The 20196-nt window shown below is 40.3% G+C and overlaps 2 protein-coding genes across 2 annotated transcripts in view; one reads left to right on the top strand and one right to left on the bottom strand.

Annotated features, from left to right (window-relative positions):
* Window positions 1-20196, top strand: part of fam135b (family with sequence similarity 135 member B) — a 58461-nt gene that overhangs the window by 20626 nt on the left and 17639 nt on the right. Inside the window, exons 5-11 of the mRNA XM_026155682.1 lie at window positions 3117-3187; window positions 3959-4132; window positions 4737-4863; window positions 8379-8538; window positions 9207-9256; window positions 11575-11730; window positions 20050-20123. Coding sequence (XP_026011467.1) covers window positions 3117-3187; window positions 3959-4132; window positions 4737-4863; window positions 8379-8538; window positions 9207-9256; window positions 11575-11730; window positions 20050-20123 — 812 coding nt within the window. The remainder of the gene's footprint in view (window positions 1-3116; window positions 3188-3958; window positions 4133-4736; window positions 4864-8378; window positions 8539-9206; window positions 9257-11574; window positions 11731-20049; window positions 20124-20196) is intronic.
* Window positions 14587-17034, bottom strand: LOC113014262 (zinc finger BED domain-containing protein 1-like). The gene is made up of 3 exons (XM_026155683.1): window positions 15893-17034; window positions 15431-15747; window positions 14587-15222 (listed from the first exon to the last, which is right to left on the bottom strand). The coding sequence occupies exons 1-3, from the start codon at window positions 16828-16830 to the stop codon at window positions 14867-14869; spliced, it is 1611 nt and encodes a 536-aa protein (XP_026011468.1). The 5' UTR covers window positions 16831-17034; the 3' UTR covers window positions 14587-14866.

A 20196-nucleotide genomic window follows, 5' to 3' on the forward strand; every position in this document is an offset into this window, starting at 1 on the left:
GACAGCTGGCTTTCATTTTCAGGCCTAGAACTTGTCTCCAATACTTTCTTTAAGGGTCTGTGGGCACACTATAGTTTTTTTTGTTAACGGAGGCATTAGCGGTTTTTAAATGTGATGAAATGATTGACAGGAGTTTGGTTCCCTGAAAGATAACAAAAGCTATTCAGTGGAAAAGGTTAATTGCCTTTTTCAAAGGAATTCTGTGCTAATCATAATAACCACTCAACCAGTGTGAGGGTCACTGAGCTCGTAGACTCGTTCCGTGAAATTAATGTTATGTAACTGAAAGACTGTGCCTGTGCACCCAGACCGGCCATATTTAGTTCAGCTGATCAGGTGTGTAAACCTACCTGACAGTTATTGATGTTCTGTTTTACTGTGGGCGTGACCCTGAGAATCCACTCTGCCCGTTTTTGCCTGTGGGAGCCACCGGAGCTCAAATTGATCAGCAGTGACAGCGGTGACACGGGCTTGATGCTGGGACGTGGGAGTGTTAAGATGGCCTCATTTGAAGCTAATCATGCATTTGATAGCCGTAGCTCACACGCTGACAGTACTCTAAACCGTCGCTCAGCTGCTCCCTAACATGTGGTGTATACGCCTAGTTTACTGTGGAAGGATTCCTGCTTCTGCCAGAATGTGGATTTTCTGTCTCACATGACAACTAATTTTAGAAATTTTCATTAAACGTAGGTGTTGCTGTGGAGGTGTGGAGACAGAAGAGCTTAAAGGCATATCAGATTTCATCTGTAAGCTCTCCCGAAGGCTCCCCGCTCATTAACCTTCCGGAGGTTATCTGCTGTTCACAGCTACAGATAGCGCAGACGAAAATAGCCTCTCATTTCCCCTGTGCACACCCGATGTATTCTTAATCAATCACAGCATCAATATCAGATGGATTTATACGTTTACTGTAAGCGCTACAAAAGTGGAACTACTTCTATTAAAATTTAACAGCGCTGCACACCAATCCTCAGAAGAGTCTGTTGCATCCATTTTCGGCCCCGGCTTTGTAGTTTCCTAATATCGTTTTCTTTTTCTTTTTTCACTTTGTTGTTCAGATTTATGCCTTTATTTTCTACCGCACTTTGAACATGAAAGTAATTGATTTTTTCAGCCCACATGAAAGACATAAATGCCGGAATACAGAGAACATAAACAGTTAATCAAAAAGAACACTAAAGTGGCTAAATCAGAATTGCAAACAAGGTTGGTTACATTAGCTTCTGTGCCAAATAGCAGCAAATCCATCATGTTCTTGTTGGTACCGTGTGATGGCCGTTCCCCTTCATTAATTCCGAATTTCTCCATTCACGTGAGTGACAGTAAATAAATGAGAGTCAGATCCTTCTCCACAGAGCACAAGTGGCTGCCGGATGGTTTGATGAGTGCAAAGATAATGTGAAAGCTGTGGCTACAGCTGTCACATCCACCTCTGGGAGATTTTTGAACATGTTAAATGAACCCTGTCATCTAGAAATGGCATTTATAAAAAAAATATGTTTTTGTGAAATATCAGAATCTACATACGTTGACTTTTACCAGCCTACCTGTGCTGCTTAAATCTGGATATGAACACTAGTCTAGTCTTCTGTGTGAAACACCCAACGGCCTCTTGCACTGATTTGTTGCACTTCCGTTCTGAAGTCTCAGTTTTGCATTCGTCATTGTGTCAGGATGGAAGCTGTTGGGTGTTATCAGCAGTGTTGGTCAAGTTACTTAAAAAAAGTAATTAGTTACTGATTACTTCTCCAAGAAAGTAATCCCATTACTTTACTGATATTTATTTTCAGAAGTAAATAGTTACTTTATTACTTAGTTACATGATACACAACCCAAATACATACTAAAGCAATAGACCTTTCAGCCCAATTCTATTTTTTCTGCATAATCCATCATATAAAATTGAATCAAGTGAAAAACTTGTTTTATTAGTTTTAATCTTTTAGCTTTATGCACATTGCATTAAGCAAAAATGTAATTATATGAAACAGTCTTTGACTTGAACTTTGTTTAATAATTAAACCTATTTTTTTGCATATTCCAGCATATAACATAAAATAATGTTTTAGCGGCACTAAGTCCTGTCGCTCTTATATCTATGGTCACCTGGAGGTTTGCCCCGTGCTGCAGCGGTCATGTCAGTGGGAGGATCTCTGTGAATTTCACACTCCCGTGGCAGCGTGCTAGGTGCTTGCTCAGATTTGAAGTTAAATTTTTTGCTGTAGAAAGAAGTTTTCTTCCCACGCTGAGTGTACAGCAGATGCTAATGTTTTTGTCACTTTTTACGGAATCAAGCTCAAAGTAACGTCAGTACGTCCATACTTTAAACGCTGCACAGTCGTACTCTCTCCCGCTCTCCATATTATCCATTATTGATCTACACACGTCTGTTGCTGCCACGGACGTCGTACGCTTTTACGTAATTGTCATGAGACACTCTCACAAACAAAATCATGGTCTACTAACACAGTAACGCAGTGTGCTTACAGGAAAGTGACAGTAATCTAATTAGGTTTTTTTTTCAATAGTAGTGCCTTACTTTACTCATTGCTTGAAAAAAGTAATCGGATTACGGTAACGCGTTACTGCCCATCTCTGGTTATCAGCTATTGCTAACTAGCTTGATTAGCAAGGTGCAGTTACAATTCTATGTGATATCAATGCTACATTTGGTTAGCAAATAAACAGGTGGAAGTAAATAAGTATAATCCAACACTGATTAAAATACACTAATGCAAAGGTACAGAGACCAAAACTCTCACAGACTCATGGGCCACTTGATGCCATGTCCAAAGCGAGTTAACCCACGTTCATTTTTATTTTACACCATAAAAAAGCATGTTTAGAAACCTGGTAAAAAGGGATCTGGCTTCTATGGAAAGTTTCCCCACCATAATAACTGTGTGGACGGACAGATTTGTGTACATCTGGACACTGTAGTTAGGGGCGTGGTCACCTTGGCAGACAGGGACCAGTTGAGGTAGCTGAACTTGACCTGTCTACATGAGTTTTTTTGGTTTGTTCTGTGATACAAAGATTATGATTATGATTATTTTGTGCCCAAGGTCTTTCAATATTTATGCATCAACAATCCTTATCGTTCCCATTTGCAGGTGGAGGAGGCCTTGAGTGAGGTGGATTTTCAGTTGAAGCTGGATCTTCATTTCACTGACAATGAGCAGCAGTAAGTTTCTGAACCACTTTGAAAATATGTGTTTGGTGTGTATTTGAGATGTGAAGTGAGCGACTTTCCCATTTGGCTGCTAGACATCACTTTAAGCACCTGATCACAAATATACGGCATACGATCCATGACTGCAGGGGTTTGTATGTTTGCTTGGGACAAAAGGAAGAAGAAGAAATATTTAGATTGTATCATCATTGTTGATATTGGATTATGAGTGAGCAGCTTTCCCAGTTATTTAAAACTGGTACTTGCTAAAGGCAGTTGCCCTGATATTTCCCACTCACTTAACAAAGAGATGCTCCTTTTAATGTGAAGTTTTAGGCGCTACAGGGTCACACTTTTACTATCAGCAATAAAACCACTTCTTTAGTTAATCTGCACTCTGTGGCACAGATACAAAGATTATCAGATTTTAATTTTTTATGTATTATTTAATTCTCATTTTCAGTGCTGAAAAAAGCAGGCATTGAAATTCTGCTTAGTTTTAACAGTCTACTCATAACATAAATAACAGTTATGATTCGTCATATTAAAAACTTTAACTGTAAATATTTTCATTAGTGTTTCCTGATTAATTTAATATACCAACGGAGAACAGTGTAGCATTATCTAATTAAAACATCTGAGTACTTCCATCAATGATGTTGTTTAGTTATTCTGTCCTTTGCTACATGAGCCATTCTAATGGAACAGCTGCAAACATTATGGACGATGGCAAAAAAGGACGATTTTCACTTAAAGAGTTGGGTTTTGTTTTTACTCCCTCAGGTTGGCTGATATAGCGACTGTCCCCTTGATCAGTAGTCGGACCCTCAGCCTCCATTTCCACCCGCGAAGAGGCCTCCACCACCACGTCCCTGTCATGTTCGACTATTTCCACCTGTCAGTCATTTCTGTCTCCATCCACGCTTCACTGGTTGCCTTACATCAGCCCCTGCTCAGGTAAAGTCTGGAAAGCTTGCAACTGTTTCGCATCCTGCAGACCCCGAATCTTCACATTACACAAATTTGTATCTGATTTGGTATGATCTCAGGAACCCAGCTATTCTTTTCACTGCACAATCTGCTAATCCGTTATCCAAACCTTGCTTGGATTCATTTTTGTTTCTTTATAAATAAGCCATTCATTTTGTAATCTATGGCTTTGAATGCTGTTTGGAGATGTGTTCAAGAAAAAAGGTCAACCATCTGCAATGAGCAGGTTTTAATTTTTTAAGTGAAAAATTTAACTGAAATGAAACCCATACAATCAAGCAGGCGAGAACGTGAGCTTGAACTGCTGGCACATCTTATAATATGATATATAATGTATCTCTTGGCGAGCTGAATGAATAATTTTCCAAACACTCATCTGATGAATTCAGCCGTCAGTGTCATAGTCGATGTTCCAACATGCATTACATAGATTACTGCAGCACTTGACTGATTGCAGCAGAACTGCTCTTATTTCTCAGTTCATGTCTTCCTTCAGAGTCACAAACACTAAATACAACACAAACATTATTCATGCTTTGCCCCTGCTGTGTCATCCCTGCCCTCTCTCCAGCTTTGCCCGTACAGGAAAGGGCTCCTGGCTTGGGAAGGGCTCGCCAGAGAGCACGAACGACCCGTCCGCCATGTCTGTAGAGAACCTCGTGTTCGGCGCTGGCTACTGCAAACCTGTCATCTCTGAGGTGTGTTAACCTTTAGCGGTTCAGCTGCTTTCAAATAGAAAGTCACACAAAGTCAAAGCCTATTTTGTCTCACAAAGCTGAAAACAAATGTCTCCCTTTGAGCTGGTTGTTCTCTTCTTTTTGTGAGCAAGCAGCTAAATGCCAAGCGATGACGTAAACAGAAAGGTTTAGGACAGAGGCCGACAGATTTAGCCGGGATTTGCTTGGGCATGTCATCCAGAAGCAACGGGATTTTGAGCTGGGAAGGGAGTCGTCCTGATTTGGATTACAGATTCCAGACCTTGTCTGTCCTTCGGAATCAGTCATTTGTTGGCACTATGCAGAATCCTGTAGGTTTTAAGACCAGAGGCCAACGTGGTGATTATCACTGTGCAGCGCTGTGGTGTTTCATACTATTTGTTGAAGCCGCTTGCCCAGGCTTGTAGGCTTCCAGGCTTAGCATCTGGAATTGATAGGAACTCCCACTGGAAATGATGGTGCTGTCTCTCATGCTTCTGGCTTATTTATAGCGCACTTAATTCACAATGAAATAAATAATAATCTATCATAATTACTAATCATGATCATATATGGCCTATAGCAAATTTATTTTATTGCCTTTTATTCACCTAGGCGTATATTAGTAAAAAGCTGTATTCAATAGTAGCAGGTGATAAAAGACACACATGACTCATGTTCATTATTGTGACTCAACAACTTCTTTCTTTAGTTTTGTAATTAGCCTTGATTCTGTGAGTGTGTAGCTAGCTGTCAGTCAATAGGAGAGAATGCAGCACTTTGGTTAACAAGCCCTACAGCTCACAGATAAAAGTGAGAAATCTGCAGGCGTACGGAGACACAACCAGTATGCAGCAGGCGTGTCAAACGTATGGGAAGCGGGCCCGAAAAGGCCTCATCAGAGGGTCCAGTGTGAAAAGATATCATTAAAAATCAGAGTGGTGATTCCAGCAATTTCTTTTTTCCAAAAGACTCATAAAAAGGTTTTGTGCATTTGTCGATCCACTGTGTGGGTGCATTTGAGACACAGTGCCACTTATTTACCATCATTTCTCCTGTAAATGGAAGATTCATGTATAAAGTTACATGCACTTCTTAAAACTAGAAGAAAATGTTTTATATTTCAATATGTTACAATGCAGTGAATGCTGTGAAAGCACGGGTGAATGATAGTTTTAATCTCACATAGATTCCTGTCTAGACTAGTTTGCATAGTTTACAGATAAGGAGCCACACAGTATCTCTTTGCACTATCAAGCAACTAGCCTGTCCTCGTGACTCTTTGGACTCGGAGCAAACAGTACTGAGCAGACAAAAGGAAACAAAAAGTGTCACCTTTTTCAAGTCTTCCAAGAATTGCAGAACCCAATGCAGCGGTGTACTCCCAACACAACTCGAATCTATGATAGTTTCACTGCTGCTGTTTTCAGGTATCACCGCATGTCCAAAAATTATATTTTGGGGCTGTTGCTCCTTACCGAGTTTAGCTTTCTTGTGTATATTTGGTAATTACACCAACATAAGGTACAAAGAGTTTTTCCTCAGGTTTTATAACATGCATCTCTCAGGTCTCCGTGAACGTCACGGTCTGCACAGTAAATCCTAATGAGCTCCCAGGCCCCCACGCCACCTTGCCTCTCCTCCTCCCGGTTTTTACTCCCACCCCTGGCTGGGCGCTTTAATAAGCTCAGCGTTTAGCCAAGCGGGGGGGGTTCCGTTTGATCACAGTAATGAGTTGTGCTTGCAAGCGCCACGTACCACATAGCTGCAGGTGAAAGCTGCGCACAACGCTGCAGACTCTTTCACCTTTATTTATTTACAGCTTTTTACCCGCGGCTACGCTTAGTTTCCAGCACTTTCCCCCTTAACATGTGTCATTTTGTCTAAATCTTGTGCTTCTGCTGTAAGATAAGACTTTTTAAAATGTGGTGTTTCTTTGTGGAATGAAACGCTACCTGCATGCTTCAGAAGTAAACGGCTCCGTAGCCATAAACAAGCAGCAAACAGAAGCAGAAATCGACATCAGGTGAACTGTGGCAGATTTTAACCATTGTTAGTGTGCAGAGAAACTGTGCTTTTAGGATAATGACTAGTTTATTGGGGGAAAAAAGCTATTTTTCGGTGCATCTCGCTTACAGACTGTTCCCCAGCGGGCCTCTATAAAGCTAAAGAGAATTATGGAAGTAAACATACAGGTGTTCCTTCCTGGTTCGGGTATACTCCACTGGAGCAATTACAGAGTGTGCACAGGTATGATGATAGGGCCGGCAACTTTACTAGCTCGAGGGAAATTACAGTATGTCCTGATACTCAGGCATCACATGCCTTTTGGAGCTCTACGCTCCACAGAGGCAGCCAAAAATCTCGGCACTGGGTGGGAAGAACTCTGATGAGTGTTTGGGGTCAGGGACCATGGATGGTTGTAGGCATACTGTGATGACTCACGTCTAAAGTGATACAGTCTTTTTGGACCACTGTCTCTTCTAGAAGACTTCAAGGCTTTGGTGATTTGTAGTTGGTTGCACAGTGCCAGCAAATGCTATTAACGGCTTTGGTGAAGCACAGCTAGAGCCCGTCTTTCATTGTTAGAGAGCCATCTGCTGGAACAAAGGCCCATATTACAGCCCAGATTTTACTGGCCGATCAGAAAGCAGAGGTTTGTACTTGAGCTACCAGATCTTGTTTTTATTATTTCTCTTTTTATGTGCTGGTTCCTCGTCAAGCAGCTTTTCACCTACATTTTAGCATACACTTATTTATGTAAGAAAGAAACACTCAGTGGTAAATGGGCTGGCAGGCAGATGAGTGAGCCACAGCAGACACTGATAGGGGTTAGTTGTTTTTGTTATACTTGATGACTCGCACCCTTTACATTCTGAGTTTCAGTTTCCTTCTTTTGGATGAAGTGCAAAATAACATGGTATAAAAATAACTTTTCTACACCAGCTACCAAACTGATGGTGGTGCTTTCCTGACGCAGATGCAATTTTTTGGGCACTATTTGGGGGATGACTCATCTACTCAAAACCATATCTACCTACAGGCACAAACAAAGGACCTGTGTTTGGACGTTTGATTCTAGTTCAGTGGATATAATGTGAAGCATAGTTAAATACTATTTCATACAGATTGTTGCACCGATTTTAAAAAGACTATTCTCCAAACAGTGCTTTGCTTCTTGGGCCAAGTTCCCACACCTGGGACCTCTGAAGGCCCTAAAGGGCTGCCATACATCCACGTGTGCCACATAAATGTCTTGATCTGCTTTTGCAGCTCACAGCTAGCTGTTTTTAAGAGGCATTTGTTTTATTGTATCAGATCTTCCAAGGAGTTATTGTGACTGCAAAAGTAAGCTTCTATTACTAAGAGGTCAGAGCAACAAACCTTCAAACCAGGCTATAGTAGAGCCTGTTAAGTTCAAGTATGTGTACATGTTTGTCATTAAAAGAGGACATTGTACTTGAGAGGTGGCTTGTGACCTACATAGTAGCTGACATTTCCTCTGTCCTTCTCCTCAGGGAAGTTTTTATGTGCCCAGTGAAAACTGCCTGCAGAGAGCTCATACGTGGCACCGGCGACTCTGTCGCCTCCTGTTGGTGGCACACAGAGGCCTGCACACGTACTACACAGCACTCATGAAGGAGATCCCACAGCTGCAGCAGATTCCTCTGGAATCAGGTGGCACATATATAGAAAGCCTTGGACCTGTTTCTTCATTAAAAGTCTAGTGAGATCTGAAAATAACATATTGGAACATTTTAATAATGCAGGAACTGTTTTTTTTTACGACAATGTAAATTATTAAAAAAATATGATTAAAACTGTAGAAAAAGTATTATTTTAATGACCTTGTCAGAAAGTAATTTAAAATCAGCCCAATAGAAATAGAGGACTAACATTAAACAGTTTACCTGTACTGAAAACTAAACTATAAGTACTGCTATTATTTGATGTACTTAGAGTACTTGTTGTGTATTCTGTAAACCTTTTTCCGACTCTGGTACAGTGACAGTATATTTCCGCTAAAACCTTAACTTCGTATATATGTAGTGGAGTACAAGCATGCTGATTGTAACCTCCAGTTTCCTGAATACAGTTTGATCACATGGTCTTAAGCAGTGAATGTAAAAGTTTCCGTATTTGCCCTTTTAGACGGGGCTTCGCGCAGCCTCTTAGCCGCTCAGTAAAACAAGCCATTTCTGTTCCCTTCACTTCAGCTTGTCTATATCTAAAACTGTGCACATATGCGTAACTTGTTTTATAAGATTTTCAAACTATATGTGTGTATGACCCCCTGTCACAGGATAATGAAAGTTAAAACTCCCCAAATATCTTTATTCCCACAGATGTGTCGCCTGTAGAAGAAACGCTAAATCAGCTGACAATAGAGCTACAGGTAAGTTCATGTCTTTGTATGATAGTAACAAACATATCTTATCTTATTGTATCTTTATAAATATTTTATTACACAAAAAGTAGGAAAAATGCAGGTTAATCTATAAGTAAAAATAATTAAACTTAACAATCAATCAAACCATTACTTGTATGTGAATTACTGACATAACGCTATTTTATTTTTAACCTCATCAACGCAGAGCACACACTGACAATAACAAAAATACTTTATTATAGAGCTCTATGTAAGAAAACATTACTTTTTTAGAGTCTAACCAACAAAGCAGCCTCTGTCACTTTTCACTTTGATATGTCACTAGTCCATAGTACCTGCTGTTTCCTGTTTGTTTCTATTCTAATACAAAAAAGCACCAGCATGCTAAGAATAGATTCACATTAAAAAAGTTATTTCTTTATATTGTTATGTGCTTCTAAGGAATCAAACGTCTTAATTTTTAAAGTGATCTGGAGCAAAAGTTTTCTAGACATTCTAACTCAACATTTTTAGTCCACTCCTCACTGACCATTTATTAAGTCACTCAACACTGACCTATGAACTGTCAAGCAATCAAGTACAGGATGAGCCAGTGTTCTCACCGCACATAACAGAAACTTAGCAAAGAAAGACTTTTAAATACTATCTATAGGCACTTTGTTACGAGCAGCCTGTTAAAAAAAATCACGATTTGCTTCCATGTGTTTAGATGAATCTGCAAAAAATGCCAAAGACAACTTATAAAATAGTATTTTTACGCCAGTGAGGTGATTCCCAGAGAGCTATTAGTCAAAAACTTGGCGTATCTCATCATGGTGTGCAATGTGCTCTTAAAAAATTGGAGGTAACTGAGCAAGTGTCGGACAAAATAAGATATAGCAGACCTAATGATATATATCACAGATGAACAGTATCTGATTTAGGAAAAAATCCGAAGACTCATCAGAAAAGGACTCTGTGGAAGGGTGGTGATAGTATAAGTAGTGGTTATAAGTTTGGGGTTCAAATCATTGAGTGGGTCATCAGAGATATACAGATACAACTGGAGTTCTGATTGGCAACAGCTTTTTTTTTAGCTTGACAATGACCCCAAACACACTGCAGTAAAAACATAGACACAGTGGAACATTATCAGTCATAGACAGGCCTCTCCAGAGTCCGGACCTCAACATTGCTGAAACAGTGTAACAGTTTGCTGTGGCTATAGCTCAGGAGGTAGCGCAGGTCAGCTGCTGATTGGAAGGTTGGTGGTTCGACCCCCGGCTCGCCCAGTCGGCATGACAAATATCCTCGTGTTGTACTAACCGACTTGCTCTCCAATGCATCCATCAGAGTATGAATGATAGTTAGAAAGCTCTCATAGTGCTTGTGTGAATGGGTGTGTATGGGGTGAATGTGGCGTGTTGTATAGAGTGCTTTGAGTACTCCGGGAGAGTAGAAAAGCGCTATATAAGAACCAGTCTATTTAACAGTGTGCAGTGTTCATCTTGACCAAAAAGCATAAAGCAGCCAACATCCAAAGAAGAGTGAATCCTGGAGAACTATTCCTGAAGGCTCCTTAAAGAAATGACATGAAAGCTTGACTAAGAGAGTTCAGGCTCTCGTGATCTTTATGTTTATGTGCGGGAATCTATTCTTAGTACTTATTTCATTTTACTTCCTTTAGTTTAGCTGAAAAAAAAGAAGTGTTTTAGTTCCCTCATTTTTTTGTCCCGTCATTGTTGTTGTCCTGATGGCGTTCACCTGTTATTATTATTCTCCATGCTGTGTGCAATTAGTTGGTTTTCTACTTCAGTCTTTGTCAGCTTGTTGTGTGATCTCCGTCTCACTCCTTTCCCTCTCTGTTTGTTACTACTAAAGTGCTTTTACCCTGGTTGTTTTTCTGCATTTGGTTTTAATTTCTGTGTTTTTCTGGCATCTCAGTGTGCATTGATATGTGCCTTAATCAGAATATGTTGGGGCATTTAATAAAATCTGTTTATGAGGCCGGAGCTTTTCAGTATAATGAAGCTATTAGATGATACCAGTAAAAATGGTCGTGATTAGTGTTTAGGTGAGCAGCTGCCAACCAGTCAATCTAGGATCTGACAATTCTTCGCTGTGTAGGCAAACTGCCACTCCATACTTGGACATAAATTTCATATTAATAATCCGCCCACAGTCATTTTCATATCAGACAGATTGTAGACACTGTTTTCTTTGTAGGTATGAATATGTGAGCAGGACAATCACCCAGCCTTGGACTTGTGCATGCTTTATTCTGGGAGTTCTCTGAAATGCAACACTTTCAGCTAAATATTACAGGACTGCGTTTTTCTTTTCAGCTGCAAGAAGGCCACGAGAAGGTGGCAGAGCAGATCAGCAGGGACGTAAGCGAGCTCTGCTTCCAGCTGGCTGCTCTGTGGAGCTGCTTCCTGGAGGCCGCTGTGTTCAACCCCCACATCCTGTCCTATCTGGCCCAGGAGCACCACACGCTCAGGGTGAGAGTTCAGCTCCATCAAAGGCAGGCTTATACAATGTTCAAACGTCATCATTTGCCTCTCTGAGGTGCTGAGCCTTTATTAGGCCCTGGTGCCGATATGTTTAAATATAGTGATTGTGATCCACCCACGCTAAAATGCAAGAATACCACAGAACAATAAAACATGTTTCATAAGCATTGACATTTTGTCTCTGAAAGCAGCTCCTTAAAGGCATGTTGTCACCAGTTTTCAGAAAGTAACATGATACTGAACAGTCTGTCTAAGAAGAATCAAACTAACTTTCACATTGATGAGGAAAAACATGTCAAAGTTAAGCCCATCAATAACTGTTATGCACTAAAAAAGTTCGGATGATTACCTATAGAAAGCACTGTTAAATTTGTCCATCATGAAGATAGTTTGGATACAGCGCTTTCACAGGACTCAATGCGCACTCGTGAAAAATGAAGTACAGCCTTATTGCTTCCAATTTGGAGGTTAAGTAGGAGCCAAGTGCTACTGATTAAGTGATCGTCCCAAAAAGGACTGACCTCTGTAAAAGCAGGGTGACACAGTCCTCCCAGGGCTGGACATCCCAGCAAATTCATCCCAAGATTACCTCAAGCAAAGCTCAGAGATATTACAAAAATTACTTTTTAGGAAGAGCTGCCAGGAGAAAGTATCATCTCCCTAAAAAGAACATGGCAGCGACTTTGGTTGCATCTTAGCAAACCTCAAGACTTGAAAAATCCATCAATCAGATCAGACCTTCTACCTACTGTTTATCATCTTCTTCTTCTACTACTACCAATACTGGCTGCTCTCTGTTCACTGATCATCACCCACATCCTTAACCTTCAACACCTTCTTCCCAGATATCTGGCAACTCTTCCCTACCACCCAGGACCAGTTTTTGTGCTTTGCTCCTTCTTCAACTTCCAATATTTAATTCCTGTTCCTGCCTTCACTTGCTTCCTTTTCTTGACTTCCAAAGTCAACCTGCACCCTACCAACACGGTGTTGTAAAGATGAGTGGGCCAAAAATCCCCCCACAGTGATGTTAGAATCTAATAAAGTCATAGAGAAAGTGATTACTTCACATTCCCGCTAGTAAAGATGGTTCTATAAGCTCCTGAATGAGGTGTACTTAGTTTTTCACAGGAGTGCATAAAGTTCTGTAAAAAGAATATACATGTTACTGTCTCCTTAAAGTTTGGTATTGGAAATACATCTGATCCCATGACATCAATGTCTGTTTAAATACATGAAGATAATAAGATACCAGAGGCAGCCAAGTCAGTCTTTAAAAGGGGAGCTTTGTTCTCAATTCCAGCTCTGCATATTTATTCTTGGATTCTTCTAGAGTAACTGCACATGATTTAAATTTATTATTATACATCCATACTGACCCTCAGTTCATCCTCTGTCTAAATAAGCCTTATAAGCTCTCCCTCCCCTGCCCTTAAGCCTAGTTGACTTTCTCAAACAGAAGATTTGATCGCAGGTGAGTAAGGAGCATGAAAAGTCTGTGCTTAGCTTACTGACAGGGCTGGACTGGGACAAAAAAATCTGCCCGGGCATTTTGACTAGAGACAAGGTATTATAGGAAAAGCCATAAAGCCTTTGAATGGAAATAAACGCTGTTGTGACAGTGATATGCACTGTCTTGTTGGTATATGTATGATTTCTATACATGTTACATCAGGTCAAAACTTTGGTTGTAAGATTCAGATAATTAGTCATTAAAAGCAAAACATTTTAAATGTTAATGCCCTACCTGGCCACCTGCCAAAACTTTGCTAGACCCGCCGCTGCACAGTTACCAGCTGTCAGCTACTTAGAAAAGGATCCTGGTGTTATTTGTCTCTCAGAAACAGTTCATAACTTCCCTTCAACTCATTCATGTCACCTAAAAGCTGTTTCTGAGGGGTGCAACGATACACAAAATTCACAGTTCGTTCGATACTTTGGTGTAACTGTTCGATATTATTTTATATTTTTTCAATACAAAAAAATGTTCATGCCTTTTTTAATTTGTCATTTATTAAAATTATAAACACATATTTTAACTCAAAAGTACAGTTGAGGCAATTGCCATGTTGTAACGAGCTTAACTTCTGTCTTGCTAGCTTGCACTGCGCTCAGTGGATCTGCACTCGACAGTGCAGCCTAGGCGGAGTAAAATGGTAAAATGGTAAATGGCCTGTATTTGTTTAGCACTTTACGAGTCCCTAAGGACCCCAAAGCGCTTTACACATCCAGTCATCCACCCATTCACACACTGGTGATGGCAGCTACATTGTAGCCACAGCCACCCTGGGGCACACTGGCGCCACCGGGCCCTCTGACCACCACCAGTAGGCAGCGGGTGAAGTGTCTTGCCCAAGGACACAACGAGCGAGACTGTCCAAGCCGGGGCTCGAACCGGCAACCTTCTGATTACAAGGCGAACTCCCAACTCTTGAGCCACGATCGCAGTCGAACACAGTTCCACTGAGCGCTCAACACAGACAGCATCGTTAGAAGAAAAGTTGATAAAATAAATTAAAAGATTTTGTATTGTTCGATACATATGCGTACCGAACCGAAAGCAGTGTATCGAACGGTTCAATACCGATACGAGTATCGTTGCACCCCTACTGTTTCTCCAATCACCTGTTCAGCTCTGATGATTCAGTAAGGACATCTCCTGGTTTCATTTTCATGTTTCCCTCTCACCACCAGAGGTGGAAAGAGTACTCAAAATTTGTACTCAAGTACAAGTACTGTTACACTGGTTAAATTGTACTCAATTACAAGTAAAAGTACTGGTGTTAAAAAAATACTTGAGTAAAAGTACAAAGTACTGTTCTCAAAAACTACTCAGAGTATTAATTACTTTTTAACAGACTGATGTTTTATTCTGTTGTCAATAGCAGGCATTCAACTCGATTCACCAGTATAAATATTTATGTTCAAAGCACATTTTTCAGATGAACAAGGTATAGAAAGGTAACTTGTTTTGTAAATAAATGTAGATATAAAAGGAGGAATTTTGTTTGTTAAAACAATGACAAAAATGTTTCTGAACATGCGTAGAACCATTTAAACTTTTCCCCATACACTGAACAACAGGCAGGTAAGTGTCTTAAAGTCTTAGCATTTCTTTCACACTTTACTTTCTGAACCTTTTGTTCAGTTTCAGCAAGAGCTGGTTTTCTAAATTAACAGAGGCAATCCGACTTCGTTTGGCAGTGAAGAGTAGACCAGCACAGCTAAAAAGTCGTTCACACGCAGCAGAAGCAGGCAGAGCTGTGTTCAGTTTAAGAGAGAGGTTTTTGATGGCTGAGAAGGAGTGCAGCAGCTCCATGGTGTCTGTGGCACAAGCAAGATAACCATCAAGCTCAACTGCACTTTGCAGCCTTCTGGAGATTGGTCTGGAGAAGAATTCATCTTCATCAGATGACTCTCTTTGCTGATCCTCACTCTCATGCTCTGTCGTTTCAAGATGTTGTTTGATGTATGTCAAGGCTGTAATTGCAAGTAGATAACACAATTTTGTTATTTAAATTTCAGTGATTATTCCTGAACACAAATTTAAAATCGGCAAATTCTCAAAAAGGATTGTTTAGTATTCAGGACAGACCATCAATAACTTACAATGTATTAGGTGAAATACTCACTTAAGCATGTGTTCAAATGTAAAAATACACAAAAATGGGATCACATGAATCCTTACCAGCCTCTATTACATCTGCTCTGTCAGTCCAGGAAGTCTTGAACTTGGGTAAGAGGACTGCAGCTGCAGCCAACTCTGGATCCTCCATCATCGCTCCAAAACGCTTTTGAAGGCCATTTTGCAGGGCTCTGATGAGTGGCACGCATGTCTTGCTTGATGTCTCCAGCCTGCTAAGTTTGGACAGTAGTTGTTGGATTACTGGCAGGAGCCATCCCATAAAGGAAGTGGACTCAGACTGAAGGATGTTTGAAGCTTTCACCAGTGGCTTCATGGTGGTACAGTACTCCCTTAGGAATGCAACTTCTGCAGGACTCAACCTGTAAGACACAACAACAAAACCCACCATGACTATAATAGGGATCTTCTGATTTAATATTAAGAGTCTGCTCACGTTTTTAACCATCCATTAAGGAAAATTCACAAAATTTGAAACCATATTGGTAGGTGTCCAATTTTACTCACATTTTCACCTTGAACTCCTCACAAATGCTCCTGATGGCATCTTCCCCCTTCTCATCAATGATGCGTATTATCCTTTCAATGGCAAGGTAGGTTGAATTCCATCGTGTTGCACTGGGACGAATGATCTGTAGCTCACACTTGTCCTCTACCACTTCATTAGCCAAATGAGATCGGCCAGTTTTGTTCCAAATGGCCTGGCATTTTGCAAAGGTTGCACGGGAGAGCCTCTTGTAGGTTTCATTCATGCTCTCTGCTAGGGCAGCATCAGTTGTTGCCACAAGGTTTAGCAGGTGACATGCACATCGCTGATGAGGCGGAAGTTGATACTCCAAACCAGAGTCTTCATCAAGAATTGCACTTGCCTCATGGTAGTCCCTATGGTCAGTCAGGTCAAGAGTTTCTGGGTCTGCTTCATCTTCAGCTTCATCTGCATCATTTTGTGCCCCAAACATGTGGAAGGCCTTGACAAAGTTGGATCCACTATCAGTTGTGGTTCTTACAACTTTGCCTCTAATCTTGTATTGGCAATGGATATCATCAAGCGCACCAGCAAGCATGTCAAATGTGTGAGACCCTCTCAATCTTTTGCATGCTAGTGCTGCAGATCTTCTTTCCAGGGACGCTTCCTCTATCCAATGGCATGTGACTCCAAGGTAACTTTTCTGATGAGCTGACCAACAATCAGTAGTGGTAGCAACAAATTTGACTTTATCCAATGCTGCAACCAAAGTCATCTTCATGTGATCAGCAGCTTCACAGATTCTGGCACGGACAGTGGGTCTGGAGATGACTTTGGCTTGAGGTTGTAATGTGGTAACCAATTCTTTGAAAGATGGCTGTTCTACCACTGCAAATGGCTGTAGACCCTCACATATGAAATTGATGACAAGCTTGTCAACAGTTGCTTGTGGAACATGTTTGTTTGCAGCTCTCAACATCAGGTCTGGTAACTTGGCTTGTGTATTTGCTGAGAGCTTGTTTGGTGTGGCTGTGGTCTTTCGCTGTCGAGATGTTGATGCCACAGTGATATTGTACTGCTCAGTCTTCGATGGATGTTTCCTCTGTAGAGATAAATATTATCATACGTCAGGTTCATACATTACTTCATAACATCACTGTGATTAACACTAAAGGAAAACACATTTTTAAAACATTATTCAACTAGACTTGAGCTAATCTTTGATTGTTGAGCATAGTATAAAAGAGTGGTGAATTGGTCAAATTTTGCAGATATATTGCTGTATTTATTTACAAGTGTAAACCAATTTTGAACGATCATTGCAAAAAACATGAATTTCTGTATACATTCTAAGTTCTGTAATATGTATACTATCTGTAAAAAGAGTATCGACCAATGTATCAGTATCTAAATTTTTAACTCCTTTTTATCAGTATCACCCTAAAGTTTTCAGTATTAGTCAGGTCCTAAAAATACTAAGAGAGCAAAATATGTGTATCTAGCAAATCTAATTTAAGAAAAGGGATCACATACACAAAAATGCTGCCCATACAGCTAACAAATAAAACCAATCCACATTATGTTCTTTAAAAAAATATATCATATTGGGAAACATATAACCCTACTGATTAAGAGCCACGTCACTATGATAGACCTATATCAGGCCAATGATACTGATCAACTGATCCATCAATCGGGCTCTGGTACATGTCAGCTGAGAGCTGGAAGATTAATTTGAGATGCAGCTCAGCACTGTGTTCAAGTTTGTTTGTTTTTTTGTTTGTTTGTTTTTTTATATATATATAGGCCAGCTGATTGTAGGCCTGTGAGTTTTAAATGACTACAAGTTTAATTTATTGTAATGACGGTGGTTGTCCAAATAATAAGCTAAAACATTCCTACGAATTGTAGCTCAATTATGCATGCACACACGCACATTAGCTAGCTCCGTCTTATTTTAATATCAGGCTAACCAATGGCGGTGACAATATCTTAGCCAAACTAGTAACCTTAACACACATGAAAAATAAGAAAGCAATATCATACACGTATAGTTGTAAAACCTCTTACCTCAATGTGTTTTTTTAGATTAGATGCTGAAGTCTTGTAAGCTGAAATGACTGTAGAGGTCAAACAAAGTTTGCACTGCATCTGGACGCTGTCTCCTTTTCTTCCTCTGTACACGAAAAATTCCTCCAGGTATAGCCACGGGCACGCGTCCTCCGTCTTTTCTACGTCGTTTTCATGGTTGACAGTGTTGTCCTCTGTCTCCATTTTGGCTTCTTTGTCTCCAAATCTTTCGTATATAAAGTAGTTTATACTCCACCATTTAGCACCTCCAGACACCTGTGCCTGCTGCTGCAGCGGAGTTTATTCTTTGCTTACGTCTTAAATTGGCGCGGTTGCGATTGCACGGCCTTATTGGCTGCAAAAATGCAGACGAAAGGTTTGAATATTAATTCAAATTGTGGGCGTACTCAGTAGTGACTTTTGATTTTATAAGTAGCGAAGTAGATTACATGGTGTAAGTTGTACTCAAGTATGAGTAAAATTACACACTTGAAAAATTACTCGTAAAAGTACAAGTACCCAAAAAATGTACTTAATTACAGTAACGTGAGTATTTGTAATTCGTTACTTCCACCCCTGCTCACCACATATCCAAACCGATGTCATGACCAGCAGGTTTACAGCTGTGGCTCCAGCAAACATCAGCTGATACTAGAAATTAATATTAAAAAATTCTAACCACAGTTGATCAAGCGTAAACGTGCTGCTGTTGTTTAGCGTGACATCCGCTGGTTTCCTCTTTCTGGCACAAAGTGTGCGATAAACAAACAAAAGAGACGGGACTTGAGACAGAAAAGCCGATCAGCTGATCATTGATCAGTTTCATGATTGAAATAATAACAGGAGAGAGAGGGGAGAGAATGAGCAAACAAGAGGCAGCTGTGCAGCAAAGACACAGAATAACTCCAGCTTTGTGTCTTTTCCATTCTAGCTGAAGTTCGGGACAAACTGTGTTCCTTCTCAGCTCAATACGAAACACGTAATATTTTCCCTGAATATGAGACGATTCCGTTTTTTACGGGACGGTTGGCAACTCTACTAACTAACCTTATGAATAAAATAAAGTTCACTATCAGTAACATCATAGCACCCACCCAGCTGTATAGAAACTCCATTATGCTAGCTAGTACGCAGTATTATTATTGTAGCTGACTGTAAAAAGTCAGCACAACGAAAATAAAACTCCACCTAAACTCTGTTTATATCTGACCCAGATAGACTGCAGGTCACAACTTCTTACCTGAATTTTAGTTCACCTGACACTCAGACCGGCGGCCGCCTCGGGTCTCTGCTCCTCCTGCCTCCCCTTTCCCTCATCCACCTGCTGGCCTCTGTGGAAGCTTCGCCATAGAAGCCACCACCAAACAACTGAGTTATTTTTACACATCTGCCAGCATCTGGCCAATCCACCACCTTTCGTTGTTTATACCGTTAAAAAAAACAACAACAAAAAAACATCAGCCCATGAAAACGAAAAATCACCATCGGGCATACCGGGCAAATACCCAGTATGCCCGATGGCCAGTCCAGCTATGCTTACTGAATATGTGTAAGATCAGAGACAAAGGTTTAAATGATGTAATTTCATATCATGAACCCCTGATCAGTCATGTCCCATTAAATCAAGTTGTCCTTTTTTCCATGTACATAATTTATTCTGTTGTTAAATATTGAATACACTAATTTCCAATCTTGTGTAAAATGCATCAAACCTGTTGCCATTAACACAGCAGGCTTGCTGCTCCCTCTCTGAGTCCACATTTAGACTATGTTTAGTCTCATTGCTGATGCACTTGACTATTTGTGAGCTTTGAGTGTTTCAAAAGGAATCATTCAAATTATAAATGCCATTCTGGACCTCTATATCCTAAAGCTTGCTGAGCAATCTAATATGATTTCCCCTGCAGTTTCTATTAAATCACTGGGCTGTTTAATATGAAAATGTGCTACACAGTGGAGTAGCTCTCAAGCTTTTTTGTCTGTTTTTTGTGCTCATCAAATACTTGGTAAATTTTTCTTGCTTATTGAACCAAGAAATCGAACCCAACCATATGTTTGCCAGTGATCTGAGACTGAGACTGAGGCTCTTATCAAAATTAATTTGTTTGTATGTCTTTGGAAACACAAGGTCAGGAGGTTCTCTGAGGCATACTTTTTCACCGAGCACCACAAAGAGATATCTCTGACATTTCAAGAGGAATTGTAAGTACCACCCCTGTCAGAAAGCTCATTCTGTGAGTGCAAAGAAGTATAATATTTAATATTGAATTGTCCT

The sequence above is a fragment of the Astatotilapia calliptera genome, chromosome 22 (genome assembly GCF_900246225.1).
Source record: "Astatotilapia calliptera chromosome 22, fAstCal1.2, whole genome shotgun sequence".
In the NCBI taxonomy this organism is placed as follows: domain Eukaryota; kingdom Metazoa; phylum Chordata; class Actinopteri; order Cichliformes; family Cichlidae; genus Astatotilapia; species Astatotilapia calliptera.